Here is a 25,387-nt window from a genome sequence, read left to right as displayed (position 1 = left end):
AGAGTGGCCTACATGTGTATTGTGATTTTGCTGTGTGTCCCGGACTGTCCTGGGACTCAACTGGATACATGGATGGGGTTGGCCTTGAACTTGGAGTAGTCTTTCTGTATCTGCCTTAGCACTGGGACTGCAGTGCACTCAGCTTGAAGCAGCCAGCAGTAATTCAGTGCCTGCAGGACACTCGAATGGAGAGATACTTGTGTCTGCTGCAAGGGACAGAGGCAGGCTGCACAGCCGACTGCATGTAGAGAGCCATCCTTAGTGCAGAGGTTGGTTTATAGAGTGTTTTGATTAAATCGTTTCATTATGTCTGTGTACTTCACTGCTTCTCAACCAGGGGCTCTTCTGTCCCCAGGGGACATTTGGCACTGTCTGGAGACATTTTCAATTGTCACAACTGGGGGTAGGGCGCCACAGGCATCTCACGGATGGAGGCTGCCAGACACCCCACATGCGTGGGACAGCCCCACAACAAAGAGTTAGCCGTCCCTCAAGGCTGACAGCACCAGGCTTCAGAAAGCCTGGTATATTTATACAGTATAAGTCCCATGTGTTCTCTGCAAATTTGTTGAGAGAGGCCAGTCTTCCCGGACGGACCGCTCACTCATTAGCTATACAGCCCACTCCATGGATGGGGCTGAGGAGTGGCAAAGACCAGGCTGTTAAGCCAGCAGACATTTTTGTGGGATTCTGTTTAGCTGTTTGCCTGATCTGGGTTTTTCCATGCTAAAATTCATCTTTAAGAAAAGTTGTCTTGGGTTTCACTATAAATTGATGTACCTCAAATTAATGTGATTTAACTCATAAAACATGTTTTACATGCATTTATTTATTTGCCGTGGCAAGAGTGCAGAGGTCAAAGGACAGTCTGCAGGAGTTAGCTCTCTCCTTCTGCCAGGTGGGTCCCTGGGGATTGAACTCAGGTCATCAAGCTGTACCCTCTCCCTAGCCTTTGCTAACCTTTTAATTCTGAGAAATTTCACGGAAGTAGCAGGAATGGCGAAGAGCAGCATTCTCATTGCCTAGATAACAACCCCGTCCCGTTGTGTTTGTTTCAGCCTCTCTATGCTTTAATGTTCTTTTTAAAGAAGTCTATTTGTACTCCTGGGATCACCCAAGGTCTTGTGCACGCATGCCAAGCAGATGCTCTCCCCCTGGGCTACACCCGCAGCCGTACCTAAAAGCCTTTAAAGAAAAATGCAGACATTACACCGGTCCACCCCTGAACGTTTCAGAACCCACCTCTGAAAAGCAAGTGGCTGGCGTGCGGTCCACGTTCGGGAATTTCTTGGTTGTTCCCCAATGTGTCGTGCAGCTGGGTTGCTTATGGATTCTTTATTAAGTCATTCTGTGATGATGCGACCCACTAAGCATTGTATTTAGAAAGGGTCCTGGGATGCTTTTGAGAATGTGATGAATGGGAAGTGTCACTGACAGTGAACAGTGCTGCCTATGTGGTGCCTGCTGTCACTAGTGACCCCATGAGCCCTTGAAGAGGAGGCCATGCTGTGTTCAGCCTGAGCTCAGGCCAACCCCTGGCTTTGGGGATGTGTGAGTTCTGAGTTTCCCTCTCCAGAGCTGCCTGGTGTCATCCTGGTGAGTGTTTTTGGGTTTAGAAGCTGAAAGATGATGAACAATTTAAAAGGGTATTAGCCATGCTTTTTAAATTGTGTGGTTTGTTTGTTTGCTTGTTTGTTTGTTTTGAGGTGCTAGGAGTAGAGTCCAGGGTTTCTTACACTCTGGGCAGGTTCTCTAACCCCATCGTGCTAGGGTTTCAGCTAGAGTTTCCACCCTCAGCAGTAACTGGCTTTGGGCTGGGGTGCTTGTGGTAGTGGTGGGGGCTGTCCACAATGGAACGTGTGGAGCTCCTCAGGCAAGTGATGATAATTGCTGTCCCCTTGGACAAAGCAGCCCCTAGTTGAACATCACTTGAGGCCAGACTGATCCCATATGTATTGTGGGATGTATTAGACCAGACCGATCCCATATGTATTATGGGATGTATTAGACCAGACTGATCCCGTATGTATTATGGGATGTATTATATATTAGTTTGAACTTTGCAGACTTTATTGCAACTACAGGTCACTGTTGGGGATCCCCAAGTGGCATTTTGATGTGGTGGGACTGTTTTGGGGTGGCTTGAATGGGGTCTTTTTTCTTTTCTTCTCCCACTCTAGATTCCCTTTCTAATTATTCTCTCTTCTGTTCTCTCTCACACGCTCTCCTTCCCTCCTCTCCTCCCTTCCTCCCTTTCCCTCTTCCTTCCCTCCACCCTTCCACATCTCCCTGTCTACTGCCTTCCATGTTCTCTTTGCTTTCCCTGGTGCCCTCCCCTCCCCCTCCCTACTCTCCCCTTCTTGAGCCTGCACAGAGGGCAGAGTGGAGGTCAGGCTGGGTGTAAGCAAGGTTAGAAAGCATCTGGCCCCACCCCTGCTGCCAGGGCTCCCTGTCACCCTATTGTTCCTCTGTCTCTGGTGGTTGCAGGTGGAGCCATCCCCAGCCTGGAGAAGGACAAAGGGATGAGTTGGGAGGTCAGAGGAGCAAGTGGGATAGAATGTTAGCCCTTTGTGGGCGTTCTCCCCTCTAGGACCCGAGGGGGGTGCTGATGGGCCAAATGACAGGTGTCAGGGGAAGAAAGAAGAAAGGAGGCTCTGGTACCACATCCCAGGGATCTCACTGGCAGGGGCTGGTGGGATGATGTGCAGGCTTGGCTGACCTGTGGAAGGTGATAGGGCATCTCAGGCTATGCCAGCCCGTACCTCTACCTTGAACTCCCAGACTTCTCATAAATACTGGGCTAGGCTGCTGCTATCAGTGTTGCCCCTCAAAACCCCAACAGCCAGTAAAGTGGAGTGGGTGAGCAAAACCCCCTCCAGCCCTGAGGCTGGAGCATAGCACCCATGTTGGCCCCTTTGACTAACTACACTATCAGATGTCAAAGCATCTGTCTTCGATCTTTATTGCTGTGAAGAGACATCATGATCATAAAGACTCTTATAGAGGAAAACATTTAATTGGGGCTGGCTTATAGCGTCAGAGGTTTAGTCGTTATCATCGTGGTGGGAAGCAACATCCAGGCAGAGAAGGTGCTGGAGGAGCCAAGAGTTCTCAATCTTGATGTGGAGGCATCTAGGAGGAGACTGTCTCCTACGGGCAGCAGAAGGGGACTGTGCCCTATAGGCAGCCAGGAGGAGTCTCATTCCACATTGGGCAGAGCTTGCTTGAGCACTAGGAGACCTCAAGCTCATGCCTACAGTGACACACTTTCTCCAACAAGGCTGCATCTACTCCAATAAGGACACACCTAATAGCACCACTCCCTATGGCCAAGCATTGAAATACATGAATCTATGGGGGTCAAACCTATTCAAACCTCCACACCTCCCCAGACTTAATGGTTGTAACAACCACCATTAGAGCCATCAAATCCACCCTTATCTAGGAACATACTTGCCCTGGCCCTGTGGAAGATTCTGCACACACTCCAGCCCTGGGCACAGTCCTCATAGACGCCACAGAGGTGGCCTAAAGGACCTACTAAGTCCCCTTTCAGCTCAAAATCCTGGGGCAGTGTCAGAGATGGTGGCATACACCTGTTAGCTCAGCCCTTGGGTGGACAGGGCAGGAGGACCAAGAATTCAAATTGGAGGCAAGACTGGGCTACACAGTGAGTTCCAGGTTAGCCTGGGCTATATATCAAGACCTTGGGGCCTTGTTGGAAGCCAACTGTGGATACTCTGAACTTCTGTCTCCCATTCTACGGTCAGCAGTTGGGCAGGGTCTGGCAGGCCAATGCTGGCCTTATGTTCCTAGACAAAGTATCTGGAAGTAGCCTGTGAGGCCCTTTTGGGGTTATGTGGAGGTGAGTGTGGGGGATTTGCAAAGTGGGCAGACAGCAAGGAGACAATGAGAAGGACAGGCTTTGCCTAGTTATCATGTGGCCTTCCTCTGGTTTGCACAGCACTTCACACTGCAGAGGACAACGGTGCCTGAGGTCGGAAGGCTACAAACGCTCCACTCAGTTACATGAGACCTACTTAGGCTGTCCCTGGCCCACCCCACCTCCTCTAAATTTTGAGGTGGCGAGGGAAGGGGAATGGTGAGGAAAGAGAATCTGCTGGTATGTCTGTGCCTCGGAGTGCATGTGGGGCCAGAGGACAAGTCTGGTGAGCTGGTTCTTACCTTCCCTCTACTGCAGAATTTCTCTCATTCATGCCATGCTAGCTGACCCACGAGCTTCCAGGATGTTCTCTTGTCCTCACTTCCCATCCTGTGGAAGTAGTGCTGGGATTCCAGGGTTGTGGTGTAGCATCTGCTTTTGTACCTGGGCTCTGGGATGGGAGCTAAGCTGAGGCTTGCACAGCAAATGCCTTTATCTGCTGTGCCATTTTGCCAGCCACTTAGCTCCCCTCCATCAGGACATCTTCTCTGCTGCTCTTCCTTGGCTCTCGAAGTTCTGGGTGTGACCATGTGAAAGCAGTTCCTTACTTCTGTTGCCAGCTTGCTTCTAGATGTGGCCAAACAGATCACAGATCTGTGTTAGTCCTGCACTTTAGATCACTGAGTGTCGTGACCCCCCCTCCCTGATCCCTCCTTCAGAGAAGGCAGAAGTTCCCAGAGTCTGGGACAAATGCTACCTATACTGTTTGATGGTCTCCGCTTAGGAGCAGGGTCCAGTTGGGTATGGTGGCACACACCTGTGATCCCAGGAGGTAGGAGGATCCAAAATTCCAGGCCAGCCTAGGCTAGGTAGTGAGACTTAAAAACAGAAGTACATTTTGGGATCGAGAAAGGAGAAACAACCCATCTTGCATGGAGAGACACCTGAAGTGGATGTGTGGCCATTGGGCGCACCTGTCCACTCTGGCACTCCAGAGCGCACACCCTTTCCTAATCCTGACCTCAAAGCACCATGCTGGCAGTTTGGGATTTAATACGCTGGGTTTATTCACTCTTTGGAAATGAGCAAACTGTACAGAGGTTTTCCTTTCCCTCTCAGAGTGTTGCTAGCCACTCTCTGCATCCTGTTGCTCCATCAGTACCCAGGGGGAGCAGAACTCAGGAAGCTCATAGTAGGAGAAGCCAAGAGACAGACAGGTCAGTGATATGGCTTCCACACTTGATAGATGGAAGGCTGTGTCCTAGAGGAGGGCAGAGACTTGTTCTAGGTCACATGGGAGATTGACAGTTTACAGTCAGCCTGGTTTCCTTGCAGGGAGAGATGGAAGCAGTGAAAGACAGACAGACAGACAGACACACACACACACACACACATACACACACACATGCACACACACACACACACACACACGGGGGGAGGGGACAGACAGACAGACAGACACACACACACAGAGGAGGGGGAGGGAGCTCTGTAATTCAAGGACCATTTGAGATAATGAGTTTTCTAGATTTTTTTAAAGTTGTACTTTATGTGTTTTTCTTATTTCTATCTTATGTTTGCATGTATGCCTGTGCCAAATGCCTGGTTGGAAGAGAGCATTGGATCCTCTGGAACTGAAATTGTAGGTAATTGTGAGCTGGCATGTGGGTGCTGGGAACTGAACCCTGGTCTTCTGCAGTAGCAGCTAGTGTTCTTGACTACTGAGTCTTCTCTCCAGTATATACTTTAAGGTTTTCTTTAAAAGCCCACACTGGGCTGGGCTCCACAAGGCAGAACCTCTTTTCCTTCCTACCTTAGCAGGTGGTAGAACCCATAGTCTCCATAGCCATCTCCTTCAGCTGCAGGGATGGGAGCTTCACCTGGCCATCTGAAGCTTCATAGGAGACTCCATCATCACCAGACGGAGAAGCCTCAAGGACTCTTTTTGGGGCCAGATAATCCACACTGTCTTCACTCTGGACTTTATGCCAGCCCTTTGTCCTGTATGTGGTAGTTTTATTGTGTGTTCAAAAGGTAAAAGGATGCCAGCCATTTTTTAGGTTATTTGGGGTAAAGTATCTTGAGTTTAGGTTCTCTAGAACCTCGGGACCCAAGACAGGGGTTGTTATGGAGGTAGTTTACTGAGGGGTACTCCCAGACAAGGAAGACAAGAGTGTAGGGCTAAAACCCCATCCAGAACTCTGAGGAGGAAGTCCTGTGGGAGAAGCTGACGTAGATAAGGCAGAAGCCAGGGCATCACACTTCTAACATCAGTTGATGATTGGCTGTGGACTCCCTACTGGAACTGGACTGGAGCTTGTGACTGCTTAGCAAGCAAATCAGGGTGCATCAGCCAAAGGCTGCGAGCCTGTGTGATGAGCAGCCAGCACCTGCGGCAGCTGGGATGGGTGTGGTGGGCTAGTAAGGAGGTCAGAGGAGGACATCCGCCACATCTGCTACCTCAGGCCTCTGTGACCGTGGGTTTGGAGTGTGTGGATTCAGCCAACCATAGATGTTAAAAAACAAAACAAAACAAAACCAAAAAACCCCAAACTGCACCTGTACAGAACTTGTCTTTCCATGAATACAGTCTAATAGCCGTTCAACATTTGCGTTGCATCAGGCATTAAAAGCTAGAGATGGTTTAAAGTATGTGTGTGGATGTGGGTAGGTCCTCTCTGTTACTACACCAAAAGCTGAAGTTGCGTATCCTCAGCTTTTGGTCTGTGTCAGGGGTCCTGGACCCCTCCAGTTTTGAGGGCCAATGGTAGCAATTAATTTAGAAGGTTTTGTTAGGGCTCATGCATGGGTTTCTCTTTTGCCAGGCCCTAGCAGTTCTCTACTGCAGAAAGTCTTGGCTGTTCTCTAGGTTCCTCATGCCCTTCTCACGGCTAACTGGTCACTCAGATATCTCACAGCTCATCTCTGCCGTGCACGCCGCTGCCGCTGCTGCTGCAGTTAAAAATTTCTTAACTTCCTGTATTGATTAGGTATGCGCTGTAATAAACCTCTTGCAGTCGAGGGGTTGCTTCCTTGTGCAACAGCCACCACCCACAGGTGTCCCTAGTCAGATGATCTCTTCCCAACTCTGCCATCCCATGGAGCCACGGAGTCACTGCTGGGAAACCCTTGGGTGATTTCCACAGCCTAGAAGTGTTCAGAACCACCTGTGCTCGGGTCTCTTTAGTTAGAACCCTGTCACATGACCATAACTAACCGCAAGGGGTGCTGGGTAGTGCAGGCCATATTCATGCAAACATGGAGAATGACATAGTGGTTGGTTTCCATGTATAGTTTGCACATAAATCATTTGGACCATACTGATGACTTCTGGTGCATCTGTGGCCACCTGTCACTGTGATGCTGTAGTTATTGGCGTCAGGAAGCAGGGCCATTTTTCTCTGTAGGGAGCAGTTTAGCCCACTCTTAGCCAGCAGTGTGCTTCCTGCCTGACAGCTGCCTGGATTTTAGGTACAGGGAAACGGAGCAAGGGTGCTACCAGGTTCCAAGGCATGACCTCATCTATACTGGCTTAACCAGCTGAGATGGCCAGCCAGCCAGCCAGCCAGCCAGCCAGCCAGCCAGCCGAGGTGATGCTCTGGGGCTATTGACCATCCTCTTCTTTGACAGATTCCCAGGGAGCCCAGCTCAGCTCATCTGAATCCCCTTTTGGCATTGACAGCAATTCCAGTTTGTGTCCACCGTTGGCTCTCGCTGGAGAAATGTGCAGAGAGCCAACTGGATCCCTGTGGGGACAGCTTTGTTTTCCCCACTGAACACAAAATCCCCTGTTCACTAGGAGATCCGACAAGGAGACCCTGCGGGGCAGGCCTGTGGGAGCAGATACCAGTGAATACAGTGCCCCGAATAGCTTCAGCTTATTAAAGGCAAATACATGGGATAACTCTGCCCGCCGAGTGGGAGATAGAATGGGGGCACAGAGCTGTTACAGTGGATTAGCAGCCGCAGACAGACGGAGGCAGGTGCAGCCCTTCCCGCTATTTGGAAAGGCTTAGGAGACGCAGAGCCTGCGCTGTGAATCCTCCTCTTGGCCTCATTTGGACTACAGGCTGAAAGTGTGGGGTTTCTTGTTCAGCCTGGCTTGGGAGAAGGTTTTTTTTTTTTTTTTTTAAATATATATTTCTCCTTGTTCACTCACCAACTCCCAGAATTCCTTGGGGATTCTGAGGAGGTTGTGCTCTTGTCCACTCATTCATTTTCTGCCTGTTCATCCCTCCACCATGCATTTTTAGGGCCTGTCGTGGGTTCTGGGTTACAGAGCTGGGTAGACACAGCACTGTGGCTTCCAGGGACCCTTTGAGTTGTACTGTATGAGGAGGACATGTAAGTACAGTGAATGGTTCCATTTCCGGTTTTTAACTGCTAGCCAAACCCCAGATCCACAGATACCGACGTCACCTCCTGTGGCCTGACAGGCATTGCGGCAAGCCTGCTGGGTCCTTGCTGCTTAACGAATAAAGCCTTGGGTTCAGGGAGGCTTGCTGGTCTTCCAGATGGGCTGCTGTTTCCCAGTAGCACAGATGGTAGAGAAGAGAGGATGATATACTGGTCTCTGGGTATCCAGGACCTCAGGGTATTGGAGTCTGCAAATGCTCAAGTCCTTTCCCCAAGCTAGTGTAGTGTTTACATGGGATTGTCCTCCATCTTTCCATAGACTTTAACTCATCTCTTAATGGCCCATGTCTAGAATGACACAATGCTGTATAGACACAGGTTTTTTTTAAATTTAATTTTTAAACTATAACTGTATATGTGCCTGTGTGTACATATGTGTCTAGGTGTATGCACATGTGAGTGCAGTACTAGCAAAGGCCAGCAGAGGGCATTAGATACCCTAAAGCTAGAGTTAACAGCCAAGGTGGGTGCTGGGAACTGAGCTTAGGTCCTCCAGAGTAGTCGCAAGCACTCTTACCCACTGAGCCATCTCTTTAAATAATGATCTTCTTTAGAGAATGATGATAAGAAAATGTCAATATTTGATACACATACTTTTTTTTTCTAAAATATCTTTTTATCTATGGTTTGTTGAGTTTTCTATAAGCAAAGCCCATGGTTATAGGGGGTTGATTGAATTAAGATTAGTGATATAACTGGAATTTGGAGTCTTCAAGCAAAAAAAAAAAAAAAAAAGAAAGAAAGTCAACCTCTAAAACAGCGGTTCGAGACCCCTTTGGTGATTGAATAACACTTTCACAGGAATTGCCTAAGACCATCAGAAAACACAGATATTTACATTACAATCCATAATAGTAACAAAATTCGTTATGAAGTAGCAACAGTAATAATTTTATGGTTGGGGTCACCACAGCATGAGGAAGTGCATAAAGGGTCACCGCATTAGGAAGGTTGAGGACCACTGCTCTAAAAGACTGACCGTGGGAGACAGAATTGAAATCTTGGAAAAGTCTTAGGAGGCTTCGGAGTTTGTATGCAGTTTTTTGTCTCTGTGTCGTTTCCTCCTGTGACAGGTACCTATCTGCATCTCTCCTAGCAGACACCCTCACCAGCTGGGTAGCTCATCACAAGCAGAGGGAAGCTCTGTGTGCACCTCCAGGGTTGCAGAACTGTTAAGGTGGTGAGAGTTTTGGACTTTGATGGTTACGGAATGCATGAGTGTGTTTCTGAGAGGAAAGAGAGAGGATGTGTGTGGATCAATCCTTAGAAATTCCAGAAAGTTCAGCTACCACGTGGGGAGGTACCTGAGACTAGACAGCTCTGGGGGAGCCTTGTGAATGCATCCCAGGGGACGTGGGTAGTTGCTTCCCAGCTCCCGATAGAAGCTGGTGTTTGTGGGTACCAGCATCTGCCATCCATATCCCCCCTCCAGGGTAAGTTAAAAGTGTTTTCTCCACCAGAACTGTTCTGGATTCTCTCTAAGAGGCCTGTCCAGGAACTTCCCAGCAGAGTTTAAGTGTGTTCATAGCCACACACTTCTGAAGCCAACTGTGGCAAAACCTGTTTTAAAGTGAGATATCAAAGGATTTGGTTGAAGTTTGGTGGTCAAGCACTTTCCTAGCTCATATGAGAGCTGGGTTGGATGAGAGGAGTTGGGGAGGGGCAAAGGGAGAGAGAATGACTATGAATGAATATTGCTCTGTGGTTTGCTTGTTTGTTTTGAGTGAGGGTCTTGAGCATCTGTGGATCTTGGTACCTGAAGATGTTCTTGGAGCCTTTGAGTCTTCCCTAGATACTGGGGTAACTTTGTATAGACCCCAGGATACTATGATGACAATATGGCAGTAAAGTTAGTTTAGTGTTTGTGAGACTAATTAATTAATGTTTCATTCATAATTATAACTATGATAACCTGAGGGGCTTCCCTTGTGGGTGGCAGCTCTGGCTCTTAGAAAGCTTTTTACCATTTACTGCTCCTCTCCAGAGAACTGAGGAAAACAGCTGAGTGGCTCCCAGTGTGCGCTGGCTTCCAGTGACACTTTTCCAGGAATCTGAGGCTGTTTCTGCCCAGCTCAGCTCACCACCAAGTGAAGAGGAGGGAGGGCTTTGTCCCATCCTCACAGAAACAGCTGGGTGAACCTAGACAGACACTACTTGGGTTCTAACTGCAGAGCTGGGTGTATAGGGGTCCACGCTGAGTCTGAATCAATGGTACCAGAAGCAAAAGGAGTAGGCTCTTCCTATAGCAGCCTGGAGGGCTCTCCTGTTGGCTCAGCGCATGGGTTGGTGTAGGCTATTCCAAAAGGTGGACAAGAGCACCTGGAGGGCTACAGAAGTCAGGTGAGGCTCAGCCAAGAACAATCCTAGCCTACCCTTGAACCAGTTGTAAACATCAGCTTGCACCAGAGGCAACAGGAAAGTGAGGATGAGTCTGCTGCTGGTATCACGAGAGCTCCTTTAACTCTGCCAGAGTGTGTTCTGTGTCCCGTGTCCATTCCCGCAGTCAGCAGAAAGTTACAGAATGGGTCACTGATGGCCAGAATCTGTCTGCTTACCCCCTGAACATCAAAGAGTAGCTTATTGAGTTCCAGGTCCCAGGTGGTGCTCTGGGTAGGGATGAGGTCCAGGCAGGGGCGTGGTCTGGATGACACATATTATCACCTGTGTTCCCTCTGTCACCCCTCATCCTATTTCCTGGAGATGCACTGTTTATCACAAGCCTTTCAACCGGGGAACCCCAAGTATCTTGTCTTCCCTCCTCGCTTCTTTCTGTCATTTTCTTTCTTTTTCTTTTCCTGTCTGAGCTCTCTTTCAGCCCTGGGGCCAGAAGTCATTTGTCATTTTGATAGAGGATTTTAGAAATAGTTTGGGGAAAAGGAATTTCCTCCCTGAGACCAACAACGCTTCAATTGCAGCGGGCTGTGAGTGTGGCTTGATTTCCCACAGGCATGGCTGGGGGTTGGAAGGGCAGGGGCGTCATGCACAGAGGTGGCAGTATTTAGGGAAGGGTATGACAGAGGGAATGAACGATACAACGGCAGAGCAGCCACATGAAGGTTCTTCTCAGGTCCCTTAAGAATGGGCATGCACTGGACGGGGACACTCAGGGGTCCGTGTCTTTGGACAGAGAGATCTGCCTTGGTTCTGGGGGTGGCTTGACACAGAGCTTTTTTGGCCTCTATCTCCTTGCAGGTGACAGCCAATACTGGCTCCTCTACTTCTTGGTGGTGCAGGTCGAATGGAGAGCAAGTTGCAGGGTCTTGCCATCCTGGTTTTGCCTACCACGTCCAGGTGTTCCTACTACCTGGATTGGACACCATTGCCCCCCAAGGCTGAGGCAGTATCTGCAGGTGGGGTGCAGGGCAGCGCTGAGGTCTCCAGAGGTCTTCATGCCATCTCCTTTGCATAATTGACATTGGCCGGGGACCTGCAGGAGGACAGCGGAGGGTCAAGAGAAAATTCTGGATGTCTGGGAGCTGGTTTAGCCAGCCAAGGTGTCCTTTCTCCAGTCGGGAGGGCGTTTTTGCAACCCCAGAGGCTCTGGGCGAGAGGCTCTAATCTAATTACATGCTTTATTTGAGCCAATTTGTTTTCCAATCCATCTTGTTCAGCAAGAAGAAAGAGCATGCTGAGGACTCATTTGCACCCTCTTGTTCCAAGGGAAGAGAGGGGCTGCTCCCTCCTGCGGTCAGTACAGCCCCTGACCTTTTCTAGCCCGGAACCCCATCCCCCAGTCAGGCCGCAGAACTTACAGGGAGAGGCCTGGGGCAGCCCTAAAACTGCCATCAGCCACAAGCGGAAGGGCCTGTTTGTTCCACTTCATGAAGATCAGCGTAGCTCTGTCTTTCCCTTTGGGGGGGATCCCAGTGTGTTAGGAAAGACTGAGGCAGGATGGGCCTTGGGCCCGAGTAGCCTGGACTGGAGCTGCTCACCCCTCAGGGCTTCCCCTACACAGACCTCCCATCTCTGGAGTGAGAGTCCAAGGGCTGGTATTTAGAATCTGCAAATATATTTTCATAAGAAGGTGGTGGATTTTGGATCCGAGTTATTAAAGTCCAAATAAAACACCAAAGCCCATCCAAGCTCCCAGGAGAGGGAAGATTTATCGGCTCCCACCCTCCTCCTCAGGCAAGGCTCCATGTGAGTCGAGCCTCACTTTTTATGTACTGTGTGCGGTGTTTCCCAAATTGCCTTTTCCCACCCTTTAGAATCTCGTTTTCCAGCCTTTGCTTTTCTGTGCTGACCCAGACTGGCTGCTTCCTGTGGGTTCTGATACTGAGCCTAGTGACTCCGCCCTTGGACTAAGGCAAGCAGGACCTAGGGTCTTGGCCTACCACACGCAGTGGCAGCCTGGCCTGTTCAGCAAATACCTGCTGAGAGCCTGTGGAGTTTCCTGGTCCTAGGGACCCAGCACACGGGCCTCTGACTTCAGATAGGAACAGGGACAACAAACAGATAAGCTGACAGTCCTTTCGTTGCAGTGTGAAATGTGCCCTGAGGAAACCAATTCTCTAAAGACAGGTCGAGGTCAGCCATAACTCAGAGAATCGAAGGCATATTTGAGTGAGACACATCTTTGGATTTAAACAGAAATTGGATGTGACAGAAATACAGTAACATTGGGTTTCTCTCACCGGTCTTTGTGGTAGGGTAAGAATCATGAGAGCTTCCATGATCCTGGTGCTGATTACATGTCAAACCTCATCTTACCAGGATTGCAAGAGATGACAGTCGTTGCTCCATAGACCTAAGTCAGGAATCCGGAGCTGCAAGACACAGTGCTGTGCTCAAGGACACACAGTTGTGTGGGGCCCCAGTGCCAGCATCTCTATGCTTGGTAGCCTCCCTACCATCCAGGCTGTCATCTGCTTCGCACTCTCCCCAGCATCCTGTTCCTTGCAGGGTCCCTAGCATCTAAGACTGAAGGGACCAGTTGCCTTCTGAAGTCATCTGCTCCCCTCTCCTACCCCAACACACCACACCCTAAAGACACCACAGTACCCTGTACAGAGGCTAGTGGCGTTCTTTCTAGATGATAGTCCAGACCTTTGAAAGCGTCTAGGCCTCCTGACTTCTGTGTATCCTCTCTCACCTCTATCCCAGTGCCAGTGTGCACACATTATGATCAGAGTTCTCACAAGGCTGGAGAACTAGGCAGGTCCCTTGTGAGCAGCCGGCCATATCAGTATCATGGGGCCTATGTTAGCAGGTCTGCTTGTCACTGCAGCTAGCATCTTTTATACTTCCCTGGGGCCCCAAGGATTGTTGGTCATGAACCCCATGCCAAGTTCTGGGGCACTAAGGTCTGCTTTCTAGGAATAGACCATTCCAGACTGTGAAGTACACACTAAGAATGAAGAAAGCTCTCCGCTGAGCTCAGAGGAAGGCTGTCTAGCATGTGAGTGGGAACAGGCCCATTTGCGTCCCAAAGGGAAAGACACTGGACATGCAGGGGTAGAACCTGTGAAGGCCAGTTGCATGGTTGGTTGCCTCATACCCACGGGCATTGTTCACCCCACACTTCCAGGTGGGTCCCCCAGGTCGCCTCTAGTCCAACAGTCCCATCCAATGGTCTGTCTTTTCTCTCCACCCTATCATCCCTGCCTGAATCCTGCAATGTGTTGCTGACCTGTCATAGCTGCTACCTCTGTTCACTGTTGGGGACATGGATGTTCAGAATGGTCAAGGGCCACAGACCAGAAGTCATACTTGTAGGATTATTTTAACTGACAGTGATGGCTTTGGCTAGAGCCCCAACTCAGTTGCTTCCACTCAAAGCCTTGGTCTCAGAGTGAGTACCTGGCATGGTAAACCATATGGACAGCCTGGGAGAGGGGCCCTTACTGTTTGGAACATAGGTTTTAGGAAGAGGGGAGCTTAGATACCCAGGAGATTATGGCTGATCTGTGGGATCCTTGCCTGATGTATGATAAGGTTCTACTACATGGCTTTCCATGCAGAGTACAAAGGCCAGGTCCTGGGCACCTTACACAGTTGCATGTGTTCTCTAGCTGCTGCCTCTGCCCCTCTTGGCACATTAAGGGTTCTGTCAGATGGTGGCCACTTCTGGGGAAGAGGCAGAAGGAGAGGGCAGGGCTCTCCTGGGAGTTATCAGGTTGGGGTAATATACCAGCCTGTCTCAACCAGCTGATTCCCCATGTTCAGTGTGTGACGGGGCAGGGAGTGCATCCTTGTTCTTGGGTGCCCTTCTCCACCAGGGCACCCACCTACTGTCCTGAAGGAAGAAATAGGCTTTGGCAACAAGTGACTCTATTGGAAGTACAATACAGAGCAAAGATCACCCTCAAAGGTGCTGAGCTAGGCCAGGACCCACTCCTAAGAGGGAAAAAGAGCAGACCTGTCTCCTTGTGACTAAAGATCTGATGACAGGCTAGGTTTGAACCCTATGGTGGCTTTGCACCAGCCTTGAAATGGAAAGCAAGCCTTTTTTATTGTTTTTAGTCTCACATGCTGTCGGAGGCCTCACAGGATAGCCCCGTGCCCTCTTCTTGCTCATTCTCCGCAGGACACCCCAGTGGGCTATGCTAGGCTGGATCCTGCCTCAAGGCCTTGTGCATGCCAACCCCTCCACTCTGCTCTCCTCCCCCAGATGACCCTTTACACAGTTCAGGTCTCTGTAAGATGTCTGCAGCAAGCTCTTCCCAGCCACCCTGCCTATGACAGCGCCCTCGCTCTCAACACCATGTTCTTGTCATGTCCACAGTGGGTATCTGGTTAGCTAGTGGTACACTCCCTCTTGATCTCTTGGTATCATCTGTGTAGGTGGGAAAGGTGCCAGCCTCACATAAGAAGGCACCAGCCAGTACAGGGGTTAGCGAGGGTTCGAGGGTTCTTATCCTACAGGGAAACGACATTTTTAATGTTTTGGTTTTTGCAGTGTGGCGCTTGAAGCTAGGGCCTCATGCATGCTGCTACTGAGTTACATTCCCAGTCCTTTCACCCTTAAAATTCTGTGATAGAGTCTCAATAAATTGCCTAAGTTGGTGTTGACTTGTTCAGTAGTCCAGGCAGGCCTTGAACTTGTGGTCCCCCTGCTTCCCAAGTAGCTGGGATTATGGGCCCATAATGGTGTCAAGGGTTTTGTTTGTTTGTTTGTTTTTTGATTTTCCTTTCTGTTTTGAGACAAGATCTCCCTTCCTGTTGGCAAGGTGTCAGTCTTTGACATTGAAACTTTTGTATCTTTTTATGGACTTTTCCAGTTTACTTTGGTGAATCACCTGGTCACCTCCTTGAAGTTTTTCTAGTCTGTCTTATTGTCACAAGAGTTCTTTGCGTGTTAAGGACTCAATCATTAGCTTTCTTTGTTTAAACATTTTGGGACTTTCTCCTTTTAATTATTACCTGTGTGTGTGTGTTGTGTATAGTCTGGAAATAGATTCTCCTAGACTGGTGGTTCTTAGTGCTGCCTCACCAGGATGATCTTCATGTTTCTGTGGAGGTCAGAGAACCACGTGCCAAAGTAGCTCTTTCCTTCTCCCCTGTGGATACCAGGGATTGAACTCAGGCCATCACGCTTGGGAGCAGGGACTGTGTACCTACTAAGCATCTAGTTGGCTCCACATTTGGGGGCCTTCTTCAACTCGATTGTCACAGAGGTTGCCAAGCACATCCCCTTCAGGCCCTATGTTAGTCTGTCGCTAGGAGTGGCTTCAGTTTAGGGACCCCAGGACCCAAAGCGGACATTTTATTGTTGAGGCTATGGGTGTTGGATCAGTGAGTCAGACCAGCGCACACTAGGGAGATAGTTGCATGGAGGTTAAGGAACTGCATGAAGCTCGGATCTTTTGGAGAAGTGGCTTGATGCCTGGCCCAGTGCTTGGTGAAGGGCTGAGAAGGTGGTCTGACCTGACAAGAAGGAACCACCTGCAGCCAGTGACCAGAAGCCAGAGTAGTGTATTTTTTGCTACTTTATTGAGTTTTTATATCTACCCCCCCAACTTCACCCTTCTCCCTTCCAATTCCCCAACACTAGGTAGGAGAGAAAGAAGGTTAGAGGGAAAGGGGGTGCTGATGTCGCTAGCTTACTGATCAGGGGAATCCTTCCTGGGGGCAAGTCCCATCTTTGTCATTAGAAGATCTCCAACTAGCAATCCAGCAATAGGAAAAGCAGCGGCTGCCACAGGCCCTCTCAGGGCTCTTGCATTTATACCTTCTCGAGACTCTCTAGAATTCCAAACGTAGACTATCTGCAGCTGGCAAAAATCACACCCCTGCCAGTGCAGGAGAAATCATGGTTAGAGGCTGTGGACAATCTGAAGCAGCCCCATAGCCCACACCTGGGACTAACACCAAACCGTATTCCCAGAATTGTATTTAAAAGAAACCAAAAATTCTCACCACAAGTAAGAATTGTGCTTGCGGGAGTTGTTACCCCATTTCCCCCACGATAGCTGTTGTGAACGCCCCTGGTTTACCCTGGGTACCCTGGATGCTAACTAAACACATTCAAGTTGGGCTTGCTGACCTTGGCAGAGTCTTTGCAGCCTACAGCTGTGGGTCAGACAAACTGGTTCCACTTGTCTTCTATCACTTAAGGCAGACAGACAGACGGCAGCCGAGTGTACTCCCTTCCCTTGATCCATTTTCCTCTAGTTCAGAGGGACCCCCAAACTTTTCCCCCCGCACCTAGTCATTGGAGCCAAAGCTCACCCAAGTCCTTAGGATTTTCTGTGCAGTGTGGAGGACCACACTGACTGGGTGTTCCTTAGTTAGCTGCCCAGCCCACAGCTTCCCCACGGCAGTAGCCCAGGAGCAGCGGCAGAGGCATGGCTGAAGAGTGTGCCAGGGCTGTAGGAGCGAGACCTTTGCCAGCTCTCCGCCTTGCTCCGAGGGGAGGTACCAGCTGCGGTACCCCAGGCTCCTACCATAGGCCACCAGGTTCTGCTTGCCATATGCTTGGAGATGAGCCTGGAGCAGCGAGCAGGCTGGCCCAGCAGGGTTTTGGCACCTAGGTGCAGGAGGCAGAACAGGGGGGCCAGCTTCCCAAGGTGCAGGAGAGGCCTGAAGGGGCTCAGCCTGCGGGGCACCTCTTGGCTCTTAGCTGTGGGTTGGTCAGGAGAGCAGGTGGGAGGAATGAAAAGGAGGTAGGCTGCTCCCAAGAGGGGCTAGGATGCCAGCCAGACGGGATGAGCCGTCCCAGGCCAGGCAGATGGCCCCTTCTGGGTCCCAGCAGCCCTCTCCCGGACGGAGAATGTCCAAGTGGAGACCAGGCAGCACTGGGGCCAAGTCTGGCAGGCCTCGTCTTTGGTGGGGGAGGAGAGTAGAAGGAGCACCTTGTAGCAGGTGCCCCTGATTCAGAGCTGCCTGCATGTACCTGAACACTGTCGGAGACCTACAGGGTTAGCAGGAGTGTGATGGGGACCACTGGGGAGAGCGGGTGGGTTTCTAGATGATCACTGGTCCATGGGATCTTCTGTGTCTAGTCTGGGGTCTAGCAGTTTTGAGACATGTAGAACTTACGTTTTGTTGATTTTGCTTGCTTGTTTCACACTGGGAAATGGTTCGATTTCAGTGCTTTTATGCAGTCTGTCATTTAATAATATTCCATATTTTTTCTATTTCTAAATAAGTCAAGTAGCATGAACTGGCTGTGCCCATCACAGGCTCCCGTGGTCCTGTCTCCGAACCCGACTCGTTCTAGACATCTCAAGTCTGTCTATTCAGTTCGGTCATTTCAGTTCTCCAGAAAATATGCATCTCAGCCAGATTCCAGGATTCTCGCCTGGAGTCATCACACAATAGCCTTCTAATTCACAACATTTCTCTAGGTCATGCTTTCCTCATTCTTCCGAGTCTGTCTGTTTTCTTTCTTTTATTCATAATTAGACATGACAGTGTTTTGTCTGGTCTTTTTTTTTTTTTTTAAGTTAGTTTGGAGGCATTTCAGAGAGTCAAGCTTTGTGTTTGTGTAATTCCCCCCCCCGTTCTACTCTTTTCTGCTTCTGCTGTTATTAATTCCCCCCCCCCCACCTCTGAGTTTGGTTTTTACTCATTTTTTCTAAGTTTCTAGGGCTGAGTCTAGCCTATTTATTTTGATCTTCCTTTCTTCCGTCATAACAAGCATTATTAATTATAGTGTGGTCAGGAAGGGCGGTGTGTACAATTTCAGCTTCTTCAAATTAGCTTAATATTTTTCTACTTATATGTCTCTCTCTTTCTCCCCTTGATATATTTCAGTGAAATATTATACATAGAAAATAGTTAAAACACGTTTACATTTGTGTGTTTATTTATGGTGTGCATCTGTGTGGGTATAGTATATCATGGTGCGTGTATGGAGGTCAGAAGACAACTTACAGGGGTTGATCCTCTCCTTCCACTGTGTGGGTCCTGGGGATTGAACTCAGGTTGTCAGGCTTGGCCGCAATCTTCTTTACCCTCTGAGCCATCTTGCTGGCTACATAAACTAATTTTACTTGGTTCTTTTATTGTGTGTATTTTAAGCATGTTTGTTTTGAATTCTGTCTTCTCTGATATTAAGATTTCTACTTCTTGATTCGTTTTTGTCAGCATTTGCTGATAGACAATACCTTCGTCTCTATTTAAATTGGCTTTTAAAATTCCACTTATATCCCTGTGTATAAGTTACCTCTCTTGTCAATATTACAACTTAAAAGGAGGAAGAGTATATTTTAGCCCAGGACCTCGGGGATCAGTGCATCAGGGCATGGCAAGGCAATCGGTCCAGGGAGTATCAGGTCATGGACCACAGGAGGGGGCGTGAGCACTCTTTGACTTTTTTCTTTCCTCCTTCTGTTGTCTCTGAGTCCCTGGCTGCTGGCCAGTGATAACACATTCATGTTGGGTCTTCTCCTGTCTGCCATTCCTCTGGAAATACCCTCATATGCAAACTTGCAGGTGTGACTTTGTGTCTCTGTGCGTGTGCCACTTGAGTGCAATGCTGGTGGAGGCCAGAAGAGCATGTCAGATCTTCTGGAGCAGGAGTTACAGGTGGTTGTGAGCTGTCAATGTAGGTATTGAGAAGGTAGGCAAGCACACATGACCTCTGTATCTAACCAGCGTGCGCGAGTGCACGCGCGCGCGCGCACACACACACACACACACACACACACACACACACACACACACACACTGCTAGGTGATTCTATGTGCAGTTAAATTGACTGAATAACTTGTCCTCATCTTCTTAGACAGTAATTGAGTATTGTGAAATAAGGATTGGCATAAGAGCATTCAATCCTAACTTTACTTTTAACATTTTATCATCAAATAATTGTGAGGTTTTTGTGATTTTTTTCTTTAAATTTTTATATAAATTATAGTGAGCCATCTTGCCCATCCCTCTTTTATGATCTTACTGTACCAAAGGCTGCCTGTTTATATTTTCTATTTTCTCTGGCTTACTGTTTTGTGGTATTTCAAAAGAATTATCTTACTTGGCAGAGTCAAGCATCAAATAACACCCTCGACATTTTTATTCAAGCTGTTTGCTTCCCTGCCTTATTCTGTTGCTTTTTGTTAATATGATCTACATTTTCAACTAAATTCTTATAATCAGATATTTCTAATGCTCCTCTGTAAGCATTTTAACGCTGTTTTGATGTCGCCTTAAGTTTTAGAACCAAATTTCAAACTTTTATGTTTAATGGTATCAGGCTACACTGTGTTATAGCATAACTTTCCTCTTTCAAAGCCCTTTTTAAAAGTTCATTTTATGGCTGGAAAACAAATATTGAATTATTTTCTGAACTCTACCTATGCATTTGAGAGTGCTCTTCTTGTATGTATGTATGTATGTATGTGTGTATGTATGTATGTATGAATTTGGCCAGTGTGTATGAGAAGACTGTCTAGCTAGGTATAAAATTATTGTGTTGGAAATTTTCTCCCTAAAGACACTATAGACATCACTCAGTGAACATCTGCCCATTTTTATTGTTATTTTTTCAATCTGTAGTATATTTTATATGAAATATATAGTCATTTCCTGTGTATTACAGGCATATCTAGGCATTGAGTTATTTTCCCAGCTTTTGAAAAAAAGTGTACCAAAACCTTTCCTTCTGCACACGTGGTTTTTGTCTTGGGCTTAGGGGTCCTACCTACCCTTGATTCCATTTCTGTTTGGCCACTGCTGAAGCACAATCATGTGTCAGCTCTCCAGTCTCTTATATACCCATATTCCCTCTGGTTTTCCCACCCGTATCCTTTCCCTCGGCATATTGAGAGTTTCTGCAGCATATTCTCCATGCCGAATCACTTTCTACTGTATCATCTCCCCTGATGCTTCAGAAATGACTTTTAACTGTGCTACTGTGGCTTTAGTTTTTACTTTCCCAACTCTTATGCATCCCATGGCCTTTGAGTTCAGCCTTGTCACTTCCCCAGTTTCGTGGAAGCCATGTTCGTTTAGAAATACTTGAGCAAGTGGTTGCTTCTGAGCTGCCATGGGAGAGTTAAGTATACGTGAGGGTTTATGGTCCCCATGTGTTTATGGCTTGGCCCTTTGCAGATCCCTGCCTGCATGGCCCTGATGACTGGATCCCCATGTCAGGCAGGTAAAGCTCTACTCCCTCACCACCTAGCCTTTCCTTGGACTTCTGTTCTGTGGAGTTGGTGCCTTCTCCGTTACCACTGCCTGACTGCCTGACTTTCTGATTCTCTGCACCGGTGATATAGATAACAAGTTCAGAGAGTCCCTACAAATGGCTTACAGCCTTCCCTAAACTTTCCCTCCCTGCCCATGCTTTCTGTCTGTCTGTTTTCTGCTCATTGTCTTCCTGTCATCTCCTTCACCCTTCCTCCTTCTCTTCTTCCTCCCCCTCCTCCTCCTTTTTTTTTTGTGTGATCTTTCTGTTTGTCAGACAAAGAACTGTTTCTGGAGGTAAAAGCCGGATAGGCCTTGATTCATCCACCACCACCATCTGCCTTTAATTAATTGAGATTGCTCCCAGATTCCGGCATTGGGTCATCTATCAGCTTCATTCTTGGCGTCCGTGTGAATTTTCATTTTTTCACTCTCTTTATAGCTGTTTTGGAACAAAACAAGGAGAGGCCCTGTGAGTAGCTGCCAAGTAGATACCATGTTGTAGGAGTCAGAGCTGGGCTTTGAGCTCGGATTTGCCCATGTGTATGCAGTGTCTGGAGCTGTGTGGTGGTAGAGAAGGAAGCAGGTACAGCAGCAATTTCCTTACCCAGGGACCACTTGTCCAGTGACCTCAGTGATCTGGACCTAACACAGAAGCCACAGGCAGCCAAAGAGCTCTTACTGCATCTCTGTGCTAAAGGTTACTCACTTTCTCCAGAGAAAGCTGTTTCGCCCTGTCCCTCCCAGCCTTGTTTACCTGTATTCTATACACAGCTCTAACAGGCTTGGTGTGTTTCCCTAGCTCAGTATTGAACTGGGACCTGAAGGAGTAAAGGATATTCTGCAGAGGAGACTGGCTTTTTTTCTTCTGAGTTTGACTTAAGCCCTTGTCTGGATTTCCCTCTGCTGAGCCAGGTGCTGGGTGCAGAAACCGTCAGCTCTTACATTCTGGAACCACCAGAGCATTCCGAATCCAGACACCCAGTGAAGGAAATTAGAACATGTCATGGGCAGATCAGATCTCAGACCTTAGTGGTATTTGAAACTCAAGGGAATTTTACTACAGGGCTGGCTGGAGGCCAGAGGTTAGGCTCACAGGCTGCCTCGGTGAGATTTTTCTGAACCATAGATTCTTTTTCCTACAATATACCGGGTACAGGTGGAAAGGAAGTTCACCAAGCCGCAGAACATTGCCAAGGCCTCCTGCGAGCTGGTTGTGATACCATGGTGAGATATACAGAGACGGCTGAGCCCTGGAAACCAGGTTCTGAGAGCACCATGATGTCAGGCCATGGTAGCCACTGCCCACTCTTGGATAATGTCTGTCCAGGGTTTGGCTCTAGAACTTTGGCTATTCCAAGGGTGTGGGCAGTTAAGGGGGTGGTTTGTTCCTTGGATTTGAATGTCTTCCTTCTAACCCTAAAGGATAGGGCTCCCTTGGGCAGCTCCAAACTCCGCTTTTCCAGTATTATAAGTAGGGCACCATATCTCTCTCCTACAAAGCTGACATGGCCAGAGTGTCTTCACCTGGGTCACCGACTGCATATGACATACTGAGCCTGTGTGGAGGACTCGGGGCACCATGGTTTCTTCCTGATTGGACATGAAAGCACTCACTTGGACTAATAACTTCACATACTCACACACTACACAAAACTTCCAAGTAAACTCCAAGCGACTCCAAGTGGAGCCCACAGTGACGTCATTTGGCTCCGCTTGCTTTCTAGTTACCTCAAGTGGAGAGTGCCATTCAGGAGACCCACCAGCCAGCTCACAAACACCAGAACATATGCACAACCTGGTGGGTTCAGCCTCGGAGCGGCTGCTGCCAGTGAGATGGCATAGCCACTTGGCACAGATGTTCCCTGGCACAGCTCCTACCACATAGAAGAGCAGCTATGATGGGTGATGTGTAGCGGACATCTATCTAAGGGATGCACTCTTTCCAGCTTCACTTTGGGCTTCGCCACACACAGTAAAGCCTACACTCTGGATAGCCTGACCTTTGCTCTTCCAAAAGCTCCGTACTCCTAAAACTAACCGCCGGCCCAGCTGGGAGAACAGTCTGATGCTGCAGCCTCTACTGTCCCTGGTAGGCAGGGCTATCCCAAAGTGGATCCTAAAGGACAGACCACAGGGCAATGATTTTTTTTTTTTCATTTCTTGAAACTGGTTCCTGAAATTGGGCCCCAAGAGGCTGGCCCCAAATCATGGAGTTTGACTCCTGATGGTAGAATGAGCTGTGCTTGGCTAAGGGAGGCATCCATCAAAGCATCTGGTGCCTTGAGAGGAGAGCTGCGTGCTCAGGGCTAGAGGCAAGTTCTGGAGAGATGGTCACTGAATATCTCCTGCCGATCTTAGCCACAGGCCGGTGACAGTCACACAGTACTGAAATACTGCCCTTCCTGCTTGTATTCACAGACATCCTTCCTTTCTCCAATGTTGACCATGTAGATAGATAGCTTACCTAACTTTGCACCTCAGTGCCTCAGTTTTCTTACCTGCCCAATGGGAATAACACTGTTTACCCCAAAGATTAAGACTTGCTGGAGATCCAGCATGAACAGCGATGCAGGCGGGGTGGGTGGCTGGCAGTTTCCCTTCAGGCGAGCTTACAGACCTCAGGAAGAGATGCCATCATCCTGTGTCCAGTAGGCAGAAACCGCTGGCAGGAGAGGGCAAGGTTAGGCTGGAGCCTTAACTGTGGGGGGCTGCATTCGTGGGGAGTCGACCAGGCCACTTTCAGGAGATGTGAACTTTGCATCTACTGAATGCCTGGCTCTCTCAGAGCCTGGAACCCCCAAAGCTGTGGCCAGCAGGTATGGCCGGCAGCCAGTGGCCAGCAGTACTTCCTCTCAGCAGTGGGGCCCATTAGGGCTAACCTCCTTTCGTGGGCATTTTATTTGCACACTTCACTGGAGTGGACACCAAAGAGGTTTTCAAATGTTTCATGGGCTGCTAATTTCCCCTGTGACCTCTTTTGTTGGGGCCTAACCTCAGCCAGAGGCTTCATGCCATGAAAGCCAGCGCCTGACACGGACTCCGACGGCAGGGTGACAATGAGGCCTCTATCGGCTTTAATCAGGCTCCTGTTGAATCTTAAGGCCGAAGGAATCGGTGTGGTACTCAGAAACCCTGGGTGGCGTGATACAGTGGTCCCAGAGGCTCTCGTGGAGGCTGAAATATTCCACCGGGCTGAGGGAAGAGGGGTGGCCTTTGTCCCACTGGCCTCTTTAGAAAGCCAGCCTGCCCTGAATGGCCACCCGCTTGGCCTGGCCCATGGATACCACTGGGTATCTAGGGAGGTGGCCCACTCGGCTACCAGCCTGTTCTTTAGTGGCCTAATGAGTTTCTATCTGTGTTCTCCCCTGCAGACTGTGACTCCTACTGCAAGGCTTCCAAAGGAAAACTGAAGATGAACATGAAGAAATACTGCAGGAAGGACTATGGTAAGCGGGGGAGACTCCTCAGGGGTGACTTGCAAGTGACTCGTGTCACCGAGTTCCTGGGATCCATGAAATCTCTTTTCTGAGAGAATACCAGTCCCTCTGTGTCAGAGAAGCCACAGGAGCCTGGATTCTCCCAACTGCCCTGCAAAGGGCATCTGGATCAGTGGGGGCCATCGAGGCTGGGATTTCTATCCTGGACTCTGTTAGCTCTGCCCAAAGGGCTATGTGGCTGCACAGCACTTGTTTGCCCTCTGGTCTTCTGTGCCCTTGTCTCTCACTCAGTGAGGTTCTTCAGCATTGCAGTGGGTGGGAGCTGTAGGGTGCTTAGAGATGCCCATGGGCCAAGGGGAGATGAGGAGTCTGCACCGTAAGACTGTCCATCCTATTCTGACCTTGAGGACCCTGAGCGGTTCCTGGGGACTTTCAAGGGGAACACATACATGGGAGGCCACACTAGGCAAGCTGCTTGAGCCAGACTTGAAGTTCTCCCCTTAGGTTCATAGCCAGGGCTTCTCCGCATATAAAAATGAATCATTAGGCTCAAAGAGATTTTGAGAACCTCTGAAACATCATTTTACTGTGAGCATGGGCACACACACACACACACACACACACACACACACACACACACACACACACACACACGCATGCACGCACACATGCACGCGTACCCCTTACACTGAAGCCAGAGAAGACTCTCAGCATCCAGACAGCCCCACTTGTCACAGGCCACGTGGCTTCCTCAGAACCAAAGACAGCAACAGGCAGGTGTTAGATAGCAATTCACAAGTTGCCAGGCTATGGGCATCCGGGTTCAGGCCCCACCTTCTACTAGGGGTCCATGGTCAACTTCCCAAAGAAAGGGCCCCTTAAGGAATGATACCCCAGAGCAATGCAGAAGCTTGCAGCTCCCACTGAGGAACAAACCTGGGTTTCCACAACAAGCTTGTTGTCCTTGAGAAATAAAGGAAAGACTTGCCTCTTTCAAGCTGGGATAGTGGGTACAAGGGAGACCTCTCAGGTCTCGCCCCCACCTCTGCCAGAGACTAATGAAGGCAGGCCCAAAAAATG

General features: G+C 49.0%; 1 protein-coding gene across 2 annotated transcripts in view; it reads left to right on the top strand.

Annotated features, from left to right (window-relative positions):
- Positions 1-25,387, top strand: part of Ntn1 (netrin 1) — a 192,311-nt gene that overhangs the window by 151,099 nt on the left and 15,825 nt on the right. For both annotated transcript variants that reach the window (NM_053731.3, XM_087569327.1), the window contains 1 exon segment: positions 24,242-24,316. In NM_053731.3, coding sequence (NP_446183.2) covers positions 24,242-24,316 — 75 coding nt within the window.

The sequence above is a fragment of the Rattus norvegicus genome, chromosome 10 (genome assembly GCF_021556685.1).
Source record: "Rattus norvegicus strain SHRSP/BbbUtx chromosome 10, alternate assembly SHRSP_T2T, whole genome shotgun sequence".
Classification (NCBI taxonomy): Eukaryota; Metazoa; Chordata; class Mammalia; order Rodentia; family Muridae; genus Rattus; species Rattus norvegicus.
This window is presented reverse-complemented; position numbering and strand designations above follow the sequence as displayed.